A 14604-nucleotide genomic window follows, 5' to 3' on the forward strand; every position below is an offset into this window, starting at 1 on the left:
TGCCGGTAGGTCACGTGGGCGGCGCCGTGCGGAAGCGGCGGGGGGGGGGGGGGGGGGCGGTGGTAGGTGCCGGGACGGGGGGGTGGAGGAAGGTACCACCCGCTGCGGGGCGGGGGGAGCAGCCTCCCAAAGGGGCCGGGCTCACCCAGGGAGGTGTGATTTTATATGGGGGCGTGGCCTCAGCACTCGGTGGGCGGTGCTCCCTGTGGGTGTGGCCCCGAAGGGAGTGTGCACATGAGGGGCGGGGCCTACACAAGAGGCGGGGTTTCCTCGGGGGCGGGGTTTCCTCGGGGGCGGGGCTCCGCCGCGGCCCGGAAGATGGCGCCGCCCAGTCGCGGCCGGGCCTCTCGTCGCTGGTGGTTCCCGGCCAGGGCTCCCCCGGCTTGAGGGACCTTAGGGCCGGGTGTCCCGGCAGCTCCAGTGTCTCGGTGCTTGTGGAGATGGACCAGCGCCTGGCTGAGCTGGTGGAGGAGCTCACCACCTCGGGGGAGCCGCGGCTGGAGCCTGGCAGGATGAAGGAGCTGAAGAAGATCTGCAAGTACGGCCGGAGGGAGGGACAGAGCCGGACCCCGCTCGTTGTCCCCGGGCCAGTAGTCCCGGGCGGAGCCGCCCCGAGAGCGTTCCAGGGGCCTGCTCTGGGGACTGCGTGCTGCCAGCACAAAAGCCGCTCACTTAAAATTTAAAATAAATAACGTCCCCAAACTTAGGTTTTTACATGCCGAGCCTCTTTTTAAATATCTCCCCCTCCTTTTTCTTCGTTTTCTCCGTGCTCAGGTCGTCGGAGGAGCACATCAGCCACGCCTACCACCTGCTGCTGACGCGGCTCCAAGAGGAGCACGCCGAGATGCGCTTCTCCGCCTTCCAGGTGGTGCAGGAGCTCTTCTCCAGGTCACACCAGTTCAGGACGCTGCTCATCTCCAACTTCCAGGAGTTCCTGGAGCTCACGGTGGGGATAGACCACGAGCAGCCGCTTCCCCCGCCCAAGGAGGTGGCGCAGAAGCTGAGGAGAGCGGCCATCAAGGCAGTGCAGGACTGGCACGAGAAATACGGGGAGGCCTACAAGCAGCTTTCCCTGGGATACCACTTCCTAAAGCGGAACAAGAAGGTACTCTGCGCTTCTGCTCCACTCTGTGGTGTTAGGTGATGACCACCAGATGTTCGGAGTAAGGCAACCAATAAATGTAGAAAAAAACGCTGTAGGAAACGACATTCATTGCCTGTAGGCGACCTCCTGTTGAGCATGATCTTTGGAAAACAAACCCCAGGCTTTCTTTGTGTTCATCTTGCAATACTGTAGGTTTTGGAAATCCCAGTCTTGTACTCACAGCTGGGCTCTGCCTTTTCCCGGGTGCCAGTATTACTCACCAGCTGGCTTTCACCCTCTGATTCCTGACTGCAGCCCCAAGGTTTAGCTCTTTTGGGAAGGGCAGTCATGGTCATGCCTTAAACTGAGGATAAACAGTTATTTAATCTTTCTACGCCAGTTTAAACTAGCCCAATTTCAGTACTGAACTGGCCAGTTCTAGGTCCCATTTGCTGTACAACTTTGCAACTGTTCGTGCCTGCCACCCTCAACTGCAGTGTTACTGTGCCAGAAAAGACATTTTATGAAAGAGAAATTTCATGTAAACCTTAGCTTTTAGATGTCACTTCAAGTTACTGTGTTTGGAACATTCTACTGTTTTAGTCTGTCTGTGCAACAGTGAAATTTGGAACACTAGTCTAGCATTCACACTACCTACAATGATAATAACAGGCTTTCAGTAAACATACTGATTTTCTTTCTCTTCAGAAAGACAGATTCCTGACAATAGATTAAAATCTTTTGTGATACGTGATGTATTTCTGTTGTTCTGGTTTTTATAGTAAGGTAATGGTGTTCCCTACTGAACTGTGCTGTGCTGGTTCTTTACACAGGTTTTGGCATCTTCTCACAAAAGATGATTGTCTTTGAATTACCCTTTTTTATCTTGTTTAAGAAGGGAAGAAAACTAAATGACAGTCACAAGAAGTGCAAGACTGAGACAAGGGAACTTTAACACGTAATACAGTTTCACCCAGTTAAATAAAAGTGTACAACTCTGCTGAATTTTGGCAAGTCTGTTTGTGCTCCTGTGGTCACTGACTGCTCCCCAGTAACAACTGGGGGAGCACTCTCCATGTTTTGGCATAAGCTGTGCTTTTTTATAGAGCAGCTGAATTTGATTTCCTCTACAGGCATTAATAGTAATAGAAGCAATCTCAGGTAGTTTGGTAACTCTTGTATTTAAAGACTTGTTATGAGCCAACTGGCCTTTTGCCAGCTTCATACTTGAAGTGTGAGAAGCAACCAAAAGTTTTCAGGAGGCATTTGCTGCTGTTTTGTAGTAAAATACATCAGCTGCTGACTTTTACAGGTTTGGTACAGTAGTACAGGGCAACTTGGTTGGAGTCTTAGCTCTGTGTGTAGTCCATGGTTGGGTTTTGGTTGTTTTTTTCTTAATGATCACCAAAATCACTTTATACACAATCAGAAGATGACAGCTGCTCTCTTTCAGGGTGTGAAGCTAGAGAGCTCCTCAGTCTTTTAATGTTAGTAGGTCAATAGTAGTAGGTACCAAGCAGGTGCCTCTACAAGTGTTTGGCTTTAGGAGCAAATAATGCTTCAGTATACATGAATGGAATTATTTTTAAACTCTTGTATCAAAGTTAAGAAAAAAATTCACCTGTTTCTAAATGTTTGCATATTTGGGGACATGACTTGTATTGTAGTATCTTTGTATCTGAGGAATGCATGGATGGGATTACATAACAGGATTTCAAACAGATCCACGCAGAGTATAGTGCTGCTGTATCCCAGTATTTTCACAAAAGTTGCAGTAATTGTCTGAGCCTGCTGCTTAGCATCCTTTTAGTTGAGAAGTTTTTGCTCCTCATACATTTAGTTCCATGATTGCAGACCAGCAATAAAAGGCTTGATGGTCCTTTTGGTAAGAGAATGGGAAAGAATAGGCAAATGACTCCAGTGTAGGTACTCTGGCATGAGGTAGAAGTTGTACTTTAGGAAGCTGTAGCTGTGTCTGGTTTTCTGTGCAGTCCAGTCTGATTGCCAGCAAATGGTGGCTGTAGTTCCTGGGTTCTGTATCTTTGTTCTGCTTTTGTGGGTAGTGTTGCTCTTTGAGTGGGTCTGTTTTTCCCAATTCTGTGTGGGGAGCTGTGCAAACATCTAGGAAGATTGGGTCGTGAAAACCAAGACAGCTCACACTGGTGATCCACATGATGCAGCAGGTTGTGAAACCAGATCTTTTCCCTACCACCCTTCTGCCCACCCCTTCCCTACTAAAAAACCCGGATTGGTGAGGAGGAGACCCTCCATGCCAGTTTCTCTGTCAGCTGTTAGATAAAAACATTTGTGTGATTCTAAAACTTTGTTTTAAGTTGAGAGCCACTACTGGATGTTGACATGCTTGATAATCTAACAGTGGCAGGAGTGACAAACTTTCAGTGAGTGCTTGTGATGGAGACATTGCACCAGAAAGTCTATGGGCTGCAGAATCAGCAAAGTGCAGGCTTGCTCAGCACTCAGCATTGTCTGTCTGGCAGTTCATAAAAGTTACGTGGTAGCAATCAAAGGAAATTCTGTGGTTTTCAAAAGGGTTTCCTTCTGCATCAATGCAATCAAGCCTCCCTTCTTTAAAACAGGAGTGATTTTTTTTTTTTTTTTTTTGCATTTTCAATCCCTTTTAAGACCTAACTAAAAAAAACCCCAAAATACTGCTAGTATTTTAAGTTTTTTGAGTTGTTCAGATTAATGTTTATAATTCAGCCATAGGGAAATGAGACTGAACGTTTTTTCCCTTCAATATCAAAATCCAACAATGTAATTGAAAAATCACAGATTTGGTCTTTTGTAATAAATTTGAAGGTCTTCTCTTCTACTTTCTTAAAAAGTTATTTTGTAACATATATATATACTAGTTGTTATAGTGCTTACAAATTTTCCTAAATTTCCTGGTGGACCTAGTGTGATATTTTCATGTAATCTTAATATCTACCCTGCATAGTCTCTTCCTGCTGGTTCTCCCTAACTCCTTGTCTCCAGTGCTGTGACAGAAGTCTCCCAGTTTGTTTCTGTACTCTGGTTGTGAAAAGCTAAGGGGTTTGTTTTTTCTACCTTATGATTTCCTTTTGAAAGCCATTGATTCCTAACAGTCCTTTATTATTAGCGGAGTAAAAACTCTGTTCACAATTGCTGTAGTTATTGATTCAAGGGGGAGAAAAGATAAAAGGAAATGCTGCTGAGCTTCTGGCTGATCGCTGATGTTACAGGGTTTTTCACCAAAGATAAGGATCTTAGGAAATAGATTTTCTATATATTTCTTACGAGGAGGGTTACACTTTTTTCTTAATTTCCTCCTTAGGTGGATTTTCAAGATGTGCATGCCAGAACTGTGGCTGAAAGGAGGAGGGAAGAGGAGAAGCAAAAACGACTGGAGAACATTTACAAAGAAAAAGTCAAAAGAACTGAAAAAGAAATGGAAGGTTGGTTGCTTTTTGAACTAAAATCGGTTTGGTTTTTTGTTTGTTTTTAAAGCAATCTTTTTTTAAGGTTATATAAAATAAATTCTGAGGAAACAGCTATCCAGATAATATCTGACCACAGAAAGTAGAAATACTGCATTTGTTGGCCCTCAATCCTCCTCTCTCACCTAGAGAATACCAGGGGAAAGAAGTGACTGAGTTCAGTAGGAAGAGATGGAAAAGAAAGAAGATGTTATCAAGTAAATATCTGGTATTTAATTCAGTAAAGTATGAGTGCATCACCTCAAATAAACGAATCATGAGACCTTTTGGAGCTAGTGACTTAATTTCTGTTAGGCACAGACTTCCCAATGCCTTGTTGGCATTACTTATATTGTATATACAGGGATTGTGTTCCAGAAATAGAGGCTGTGGTCTGCACAGGAATCCTGGATGCAGTGTAGGAGAACTGTGAAAAGTGCAACTAGAAAATGTAACTGAGGCCCAAGTCTCTGATCAATATATGCATAGCAGACACATTTCTGTCATCCCAAAGAACAACAGAGATAATAAGTATATTATGCTGCAGTTATAAAGGGTTACTTAATTAAATTACTTTGGTGTATGTAATGCATGCAATTGTGTCTGCATTTATTCTGCATGCTGGCAATGTTTTCATGCACGAGAGTGGAATTTTAAAGAGATTTAACTTTCTTAAAGTAATTTGTATCAGTAGCATCTCTTTGAGCAATAATAACATTCATGGCTATTCCTACACACAGCTATAAAATTCATGGCTGTAAAATGAATACCCACCAACATCACTAAGAATATCTCATTGAGCCTTGTTTTCTTTCAAATTCTATGAAGCACTTTAGTCATCTTTACATACTGAAATTTTAGAGAGGATAAGGAAAGGAGGTGCCCTGATTCTATATGCCTGGCTCAGGAAATTCTAGATTTCCTGCTTAGATATTGTCACTTTTATAAGGACAATTTCTGCAGAAGAGGAAGATTTGTATGGCTCAGTTGTCACTGGATAAATGGATTCCTCTTTTGGCAGTCATATATGTTTTGTATCTCTGTGTCTGCTCTGGAGACATTAACATTTTACAGTATCTTAACAATTTTATAAAACAATTGTGTCTTGATAGAAATGTCTCAAGAGATTGCTGATACACTGACAGAGATGGAAAACTGTTTCCAGCTTCTGATGCCAGATCCTTTCAATTTTGGGATGAATGACATAGACCTGGACCTCAGCAAACAAACGTCTGCTAATGAGGCTGGACCTGCCTCCCCCTTGTCCTCCCGGGGGGAAATTAACCCATCCTATTTGGGGTACATTGATGATGAGCAACCATGCTGCAGCAAGGACATTCTTCCTGTTTCTCATTGTGTTACAACTGATGGAAACGAAGAGGTCGATGAGAAGCCTGAGCAAAAAGAGCTGGATGGAGGCACCTGCTTGGACATTCAGCACAGTGGCCCTGCTCTCGATGATGATGAGTACCAGACTTTTGTTAGGAACCATGGGCTTATTTCACATAAATATACTCTAGACCTTGAAGTCTCCACAGGTAACTGGAAAAACTTCTGACATATAGATGGAGGCAGCCTTTTTCTGAAGTGTTTTGTGCTTGTGGTTTTGCTTTTGTTTCTGTTACTTAAATGCTGGGTTTACTGGACACCACTTTGATTTTTAAAAATTTATTTATTTATTTTTCTGTTTCTTGTTCCTCTAGTCACTGTTTTTAGTTGTTTTGGGTGTGTGATTAGCAGATGTCATTAATTACGTTCTAAGACTGAACTTGCATAGTAGTTGTTGCAAGCCCACTATAGCACTTCATAGTATCTATAATGAGTCTCCTGTGTTTAAAAAAATCTGTTTATCAAATGCAGTTTGCTTTCTCTTTGCTGTTCATCTCTTTTTCTCTGTAGCTGGGGAATAAGCTGCTAGTTTAAAAATCTTACAGTTGAGGGTTTCTGAAACTTTTTCCATGCAAGGAAGTAAGTAGTTTTGCTAGCAAGTGATTGCACGTTTTTTTGCATAACTTTGCTAGTATGAATTGCCTGTAGAAAAACCAGGATGGTTTGTGTTTTAGAAGTCTCTTACAATTCCTGTCCTAAGGGAATTCCATGTGCAGAGAGTAAGGGTGATATCTGCTTCTCTATTTGCTGACAACAATGGGTGAAAAGTATAATTTTTACTAATGGCATACTTGGCTTCTTTGGCAATCAAGTCCCTTTTACTACCAGGGTAGGGATTATTTTGTATTGAATATCGAGAAATTGGTACAATAAGGTCCAGTTCATTTGAACTTGGGACAAGATGTAAGACTGAACTTGTCTGTGGTTTATTTGGTGATTCTGTAGTAATGATGACCTAACCAATGTTTCTGGCATGCTGGACTGAACACTTTTCATATTTTCCTCAGATTTTTTGAATGTGTGAATAGCAACACAATAATTCATACTGAACAGAGAAGCATTATGAGATTTGTAACTTTTCCTGACGTGATCAAATGTCTTAGAGTAATTTACTTTCTTTAGCTTCTGTAGTGAAGATACCATAAATGCCATGCACTAACTCTTTCCCCATTTTGAGCAGATATAAAAGTGCAAGAGAATGAAGATAATACTGCCATCATCAACAGTGTCATGGATGCTCACAAACTTCTCAGAAATAAGTTCTGGCCTTCTGTGCAGTCCTGGATTCAGGTGGGATAAAGAGATAATTATTTTATCTTCATTTTTAAATAAAAAGGTGGTGAAACACGGACTGAGATACAGTAAAGCTTGAGGGAGAGTGACCCAAAAGGAAATGAAGGTTGAAGAAACAGGAACATTTGGAGAAGGCTTCCATTCCATTAAGAGTGGACTAAAGGAGACTGCAGGAACTGTGTAGCTTGTTTGATATCTCTCAGCCTTGGGTGTGGTACCTGTAGGCAATTCTTTTTTTTTTTTTTTTATAAGATAGTTAAAACTGGGTTCTTTGCAAAGTCTTTTAAAGTAAAACACAGCTGATTTTTGTTAGACATCTCTCTATCAGGTTAGTAGTATATCATGGAGCCTCCTGTGTGGAATTTGGCCTACTGAAGGGCACTCTCAGAAGATGTTTGTAATAGCTGTTAATTCTTTGGCTTCACTACTTGCTATTAGTTTTTACAGTCTAGATGGAAAAAGAATTGGTATCACTAATTATTACTTTTAAAACAAAGGAATTTGTGATGTTTCATTAATTAAGAGGGAAAACTGGGTTTTTGGCTCAGATTTCTAGAAGAGAATAAGAATGTTGTTTTCTTGGTTTGCAGCTACTTACGAGAGCAGGAATCAATGATGATCGGCTAAGATGTGCCATTGAACTCAAGAATAAATTGGAGACTGCTATGAAGAAATACAAGGAAATGAACATTTCCTTTAAAGCAAGAAAAAGAAAAGTGGTGAGTTTCTTAAAATTCTGTTTAACTAGAGAGGACCATTAGTAAAGCTTAGCTTGTATACAGAAAAATGGTCTTTCTCTTCAGCCTTAACCTGGGAGACTTTTCAACACAAGTTTTATTGTAAAATACACTAATTCAGCTGCTCATGGCTTCCCTCAAGGAGCAGTAAACAGCTGTATAATATTCCAGGGTCCTGGTTTTTAGACCAGAACTGTTTAAAGCATCCCTGTTGTTGTTTAGGATAGAGAAGCAGGTAAGTGGAAATTTTATTTACTATTAGTTGCTTTATGTTAAGTCCTCAGTTTCTTTTGTGCCTGTTTCTCAGTAGACACTGTACTGCTCATGTCCCTTCACAACTTGCTAAACTCTGAAAGTCTCAGTTCAGGAAAGTAGTTTCTTTTCTTTGTAGCATTTATTCTGTACTAAGCATGTAATGTGATTAAGGTTATCACAAGAAAATTTAGAGCCTCAAACTATTTCACAGAGATTAACTACCTATGACAGTTCTTGTGAAATAGGTAGACTTTGTCAATAAATAGAGGCTGAAATATCAAATACATTATTCAGATCCAAAAAGGAGTTTATGGCTTGTTTACATAGAGAAAAAGCAGAGCTGCATGATACTAATTTCTGTTGGCTGTGATGAAATTAAATAACTGCGTAGCTTGACATAAAAATAAGTGCTTTGGGTCAGAGTCCAAATCCAGAGTTGGATTTACTGGATTGTAAGAATTTGATCTGGAAATAACACCTTGAGCTAAATTGTGTAGCTTTATTTAGCCATGACTGAGTGTTGTAGACTTTGCCTTCATTGTACAAACGAAGCTAAATCAAGATTAATCTGGTTCATCATCTTAACACCTCCTGATGTGCCACACCAGTCAAAAATGCCAACTCTGAATGAAAAGTACTGAAAGACTGTCTTGTCAGAGGCTTTTGTCTCCAGTGAAATATGTGTGCTACCTTTATGCAACCAGCTATGAAGGAATCCAGACATCTGCTGTCATTCCTGCCATTTGCTTGACAGGACTTCATTTGCTGCACCTCTGCATGGAATATTGGTTGCTATATTTCTTGTAAGATATAAAAGACATTCAAGCCTTGATTTTCGTGTGTGTGTGTTTAGGGTGCTATTGTTACTACTTATGAAAGTGACTAATGCTATCTGTATGCTTACATAGCATGTTTAGAACTAATACCTGTATTAATTTGAAAGCTAATAAATTCCAGTGATAAAAGGGCAAAAAAATAGGAAGCACATAGTGCTCACAATACTTTCAAAAATGAAGCAATGCAGACGGAGTTACCTTAAGCATTGTAAACAATATATAAATATTCCTAGGGTTTCTCTCCAGTGGAAAATAACCAAATTTAGTGTTAGTGCTGAGTTATTTTAAATTTATAACCTGAACATAGGGAGCTTTGTACAGCAGAAGGAAACGGCATAAATTATGTTTTATTCATGTGTCAGATGACTTTATTGAAACGTAAAAAACATGGCAAATTGGGAGTCTGGTAGAACAAAATAAACAGAATCTCTTAGGCCATGGTTTTTAAATCCCCATGTGTCAAATATTTGCATGTCAGCATGTGAAACGCTGCACACATCTCTTTAATTGAGCATTGTTGCCTGTGTTAGGTATTGTGGCTTTGTCCATGTGTCCTCATGTCCTTGGAGGTGCAGCTCTTGCCCTGGCAAAGTTTTTCTATCTTCTGTATCTGTAAAGCCAAGAGAAGAAGTGTGACAGGCTGTCTGTCCTTCAAAGGCCTGGCTGCCAGCCCCCTGTCCTGCCAAAGCTTTACAGATGTGATTACAGTGAGTGCTGCTGATGTGTGGAGATGAGCACACCTGGAAATGAAGGGGAGTGTTGAGTAAGCAGAGAGGAAGAATGTGAATCAAGTGGCTGAGTGCAGAGGGTGCCGTGTAAATTGGTTTGTAGGTGGTCTGTGCCATCTCTGTGGTTTGATAGGATGGCAGTTCTGGTGATGCACTCTGAGGTAGCTGTATCCTTAACTGGAGAATGTAAAGATGAATTGTTTATGTACTTACTCATTTCAATTGTCATGATCCTGCACCACAGCAAGTAATTCTTTCAGGGAGGGAGTGGTTTTCTTTAATTAGCAAATATAAAACAGAGTGATTAGGGACTTGGCAACCTGGCTCGGGACTTGGGCTTGTCCATTCTCCCGGGACTTTCTGCATTTTCCTCCTGCTCAATCTCCATGCTTCTGTGGTTACTGATTTCCCTCCTTTTCATCTGTTCTATTCTGTGCTTTGTTTCTGTTCTGTGTGGGAACAGAGGGAGTAAAGGCTTTACCCATCCTCAAACTGAGATCAAGAAGGTTGATAGAGGAAAGGGTTTAGCTAGAGACAATGAAACTGGAGATTTATTACTGTGAACTCTACTATAACTCTCAATTCCCCCAGAGATTTAAATTGCCACTTTAAAGAGGAAAGGTCCTGGGGTGCCTTATGATTGCCATGTGTCATTGCTACTCTTTTTTTAGCTCATCAGTTACACATGGATATGGCAGAAATGCAAATAATTGTATATATCTGGAGTAATTCTTGATGCTGCAGTTCAGTGTGAATATACCAGCAGTGTAGCTTGATGTAAATTACACTGAGAGCAAGAAATTGGTGGTTACCTGGCCTGATTCCACACCAGAAATATGTGCTTGGTTCACAAGATGTGTGCTTTGTCAATCCTTATTATTACATCCATGCTTTCCATTGTTTCTCATTTCAATTTCCATATCACAGAGCACAAGCCTTCAAGGCAGAAATCTTTGGCAATCGGAGCCTGTTATACAATTAGCACAAGTTGTTTTCTCTAAAGTTCTTTTTTACCTTTATCTTTCCTGAAAAATGGAAAAGTCAAACTGCTTTGCAAACCACAGGAGAACTTTCTGGAGGTTTAGAGAACTTCCCTTATACAAGGTCACTTGAAGGAAAACATAGAGCTTTATACAGTGAGACACTTTGACTTAAAATGGTTTATAGTGACATGAGCTATAACCACTTCTTTCTCTTCTCCTCCATGAGAGTGAAAAACACAAACCATCAGAGAGTCTTAATTACAAGGAGGGCCATCATTTCTATGTGACACACCCTGCCAGCACAAGTAGCCTGTGTTTTGTGCTTGCCTCTCAGGAGCTATGGGAGGAAAGGGAAGAGAAAAACAAAGGTTATCCTTTGACTGTCTAAAAACAAATCCCTTGCAGCAGATTTTATAGTTATTAATGCATCCCAGCTGCCCAGTCCACACATTCCTGCTGCTGTGCTCCCAGCAGATCAGAAGTCAAAGCGTTTCTTATGAGCTGTTACTTTTTCAAATGGGTGGAGGGCGGACAAAAAAAATGGCAGACTGCCTGTATTGGTCAAAGGCAAATGAGTTTTTTGTGCTTACACAGGTTACGTTCACTGTAGTTAAATCCTTGTTTGGAGTGCCAGTCATGTTTCTGACAGGAAGTGCATATTGAGGGTATAAACATTCTGAGGTTTTGAAATTAATTTTTCTGTGAATCTGGGTTTTGCTGAATCCAGGTGAAGAGGGTGGGAGCTGTACAAAGGCTTTTATTTCGCAGTAGCAGGGTGCTCGGACATGTCCCTTTCTTCTGAGAGCCTGCTTGGGATAATCCCAGTGCCCAGTAGAGGGAGTGCAAACTGCACGCTCCACATTTTTCTCTGTGCCACCTTGATCCAGAGCCAGCCGTCTGCTCAGTCTTGTTTTCAGGTGTTTCCAGACTTTTGATTCTTTTGCAGGAATAACTTACGATCAAATTGTTCTTAAAAACATTTTTTGCTGGTTAGAAATAGATTTGTTTCTCAGTGTCTTCTATCTTTTCTTATAATACTGGATTTTAATTTTTTTCTCCTTTAATGTCTGATTTGCTGATGATTAGATGCAAATGATCTTGCATTTTTAGAGAGGAGTATGTACTGTATTTTAAGTCATGCACGCAACCTTTTGCTTGCACCCTTTCCATAAAGAATTATCCATTAGGATAATAATTGAGATCCTGACATTGTTAATAGAAATGTAGCTCATTAGCTGGATTTTGTACACTCAAAGTATGCTTATGTCTTATGTAATTACCTTGGGAAGCCATGGATGGTTTAGTATTCGGGTTGGCTGAAATTTGGACAGACAGACTCCAGGAGGAAGGGTGGTGTGAGAAACACCCCATTCAGGTGTCTCTCAGCAGAGGGATCATTTAACAGGCCTGTAACACTTTGACTTTTATATTTCAAATTACATTAACAACCAAGGATATATCGTTTTTTCATTAACTGTATTCATTACTTTTTGTTTCACCTTTCCTTATCTTCTGTCAAATCTAAGCATGCACTTGGATCTTGATTTATTCGTGTACTTAATTTTATCCATGTGAAACATCTGGTTGGACTCAATAATGCCATTAATAATTAGATTTGGAGGAGCCTGTCCTTGTGTTGTCCAGAACCTCATACTCAACTCTCACTATAATACAAGTCAGATTTTTTCAGAAAGAGTAATGTCAGAAAATTGTTACAAATTTACAATTTAAATATTTGCTGCTAATTATTTAATCCTAAATACATTAAAAGGTTAAAATTTTAATATGTAATAAATTAAGCCAAGAGTTCTGCCAATTACTTGGTTACAAGACTTGCTGATTTTTTTTTTCTTATGTCTTCAACTACAGATTGGCATTTGAGCAATTCTGATGAGTTATTTCTGCCTAATCATTTTGTAGCTTTATGATCAGCTCTTTTCATGTCTGTCTTTTTCTTAAGTTAGTGCCTGCTTTAGAGGGGAAACAAAAAAAAAAAAGCTGCACTTGAATTTTAGATTCCTTTTTCTGCTTCTGTAGACATAGAGACTCCAGTCTTGCTGACAGCTCTCTGTAACAGCTTCCTGTACTCACATCCTTACAGTTTTTGTCCTCTTGTTTATTTTAGAGAAGTTGTTTCTGGGAGTTTTAGGTAATTGTCCTCAGTGATCTCTCACAGTGCCTGAAATCACACTTGCTAAAATACACTCAGACCATGCAGCAAGAGGGACACCTTTGTAGAGAAATCTTTTCCTCAGGTGCTGCTTTTTAACAAAAACCCCAACTCTTAATAAAAAGTTGCCCTTTGAAAACTAGAAGCATTTCATATTAAGATTTGAATGGTAACTTGATGTTGATTATGAGCATGTTTTCTGTGGAGAAATATGGGAATATTGGATAAATATGTCAGCATTATACCTAAAGATGTTCTTTACCAGATTTGATACATTGTTAGCATGTAATGTGGTCGGAATAAATAATAAAATATTTTAATATTTATATGGTCAGATTGGTAGCCCAGGCAACATTTAAATGTTTTTTGTCTAGGTAATATTTATTTAAAAAGCCAGGTCAATCATAACTGTAAAAGTAAACACAGAATATTAAATAGGTCATACAGATACTTAATGCTCCCTCTTCCCTCCTCCCTGTTTTAATTGGTGTTATTTTTATTGTCATGTTTGTCATGTTATTATTTCTGTTAGTCGTCTCTTTTGTAATCACTTTTCAGCTAGAAGAGCTTTCTATTTTTTCAAGTTTTATTAGGATGTAGGACTGATATAAAAACAAAACACTGTAAAATTAGGCCTCCCTTGTTAAAGTGTCTGATCAGCTGGGTGATGGGTTTGGTTGGCTTTGTTTCTTCCCTAGAGCTGAGTGTTGCTGTGGTGTGTTTTATGCTTTGCCCTGGCCGTGCAGCCTGCCACTGCTATGGAGTTATTAAAAATATCTTGTTATGCAGATCTAGCCATGAATTCTTAGGGCTGTCACTGTGACGACCTCTGATCCCTGTCTGATTCACAGGTCGCACAGTGCAATTTGGAGCTCTTCTAATAGAGTGTAAAATAAAGTAGGATGTCTCCATCATCAAGTTAACCCTTATGTTAAGTATTTAAGTTTTTCAGGCCGAAGGGTCATCTCCCCTGATTCATCTATGAATACTGAGCAGTGTGTACTCTGTAAGTAGGAGATATAAATTTGCTTCCTGCTTTTTATCCATCCTACCTTACAAGGGGAAATAGTATATTGATGTGATTTTTTTTTGTGAGGTTCTTAGAAGTACATTGCTGAATGTGTATTTATAAAAACGGAAAAGGAAGAAAATTTTTAAGCTTGAAAGATATATTAATACATTTAAATTTAGCTGATGAGCAATATGAAAGTAATATATTCACATCTAAAGTGTCTTTGTACCCGAGATCCACAATCAGAAATGCATGTAAGGTTATGTGTATCTTGCATAGAATAATTTTTTACCTGTCTGTAATAAATCAGGTTTATTTAATTGAAATGTGTATTTACCTGTTATTTTTAGACTTGGAAACCTTCACTAGTTTAACTTAAATTGCTACATCTCCCCTGAAAGTGATCCTTATTTTATGAAAAATGTGGATTGTGCAAGAGAATTTGGCCTTTTTGATGTACCTACTTAAGGATTGAGATGATCTATGCAACCACATATTGTTGATTTTGGTGGATGGTAGGAGCTCAAGTAGTGAGGTATGAAAATAAATCTGAGGACACATCTTGAGTGGTTATTGCTAAAGAAATACTAAACTTGCCTTGCAATATCTTCCTGAGGTAATAATTTTGTTCAATATACCAGTTTTCTGGACTGCCTTTT

General features: G+C 39.9%; 1 protein-coding gene across 1 annotated transcript in view; it reads left to right on the forward strand.

Annotated features, from left to right (window-relative positions):
- The first annotated feature begins 311 nt into the window (after positions 1–311).
- Positions 312–14604, forward strand: part of UVSSA (UV stimulated scaffold protein A) — a 44200-nt gene continuing 29907 nt past the window's right edge. Inside the window, exons 1-6 of the mRNA XM_014895220.2 lie at positions 312–538; positions 775–1105; positions 4401–4521; positions 5655–6080; positions 7112–7221; positions 7815–7943. Of these exons, the coding sequence (XP_014750706.2) occupies positions 441–538; positions 775–1105; positions 4401–4521; positions 5655–6080; positions 7112–7221; positions 7815–7943 (1215 nt within the window). The 5' untranslated portion in view covers positions 312–440. The remainder of the gene's footprint in view (positions 539–774; positions 1106–4400; positions 4522–5654; positions 6081–7111; positions 7222–7814; positions 7944–14604) is intronic.

Source organism: Sturnus vulgaris, chromosome 4 (genome assembly GCF_052056855.1).
Source record: "Sturnus vulgaris isolate bStuVul1 chromosome 4, bStuVul1.hap1, whole genome shotgun sequence".
Lineage (NCBI taxonomy): Eukaryota > Metazoa > Chordata > Aves > Passeriformes > Sturnidae > Sturnus > Sturnus vulgaris.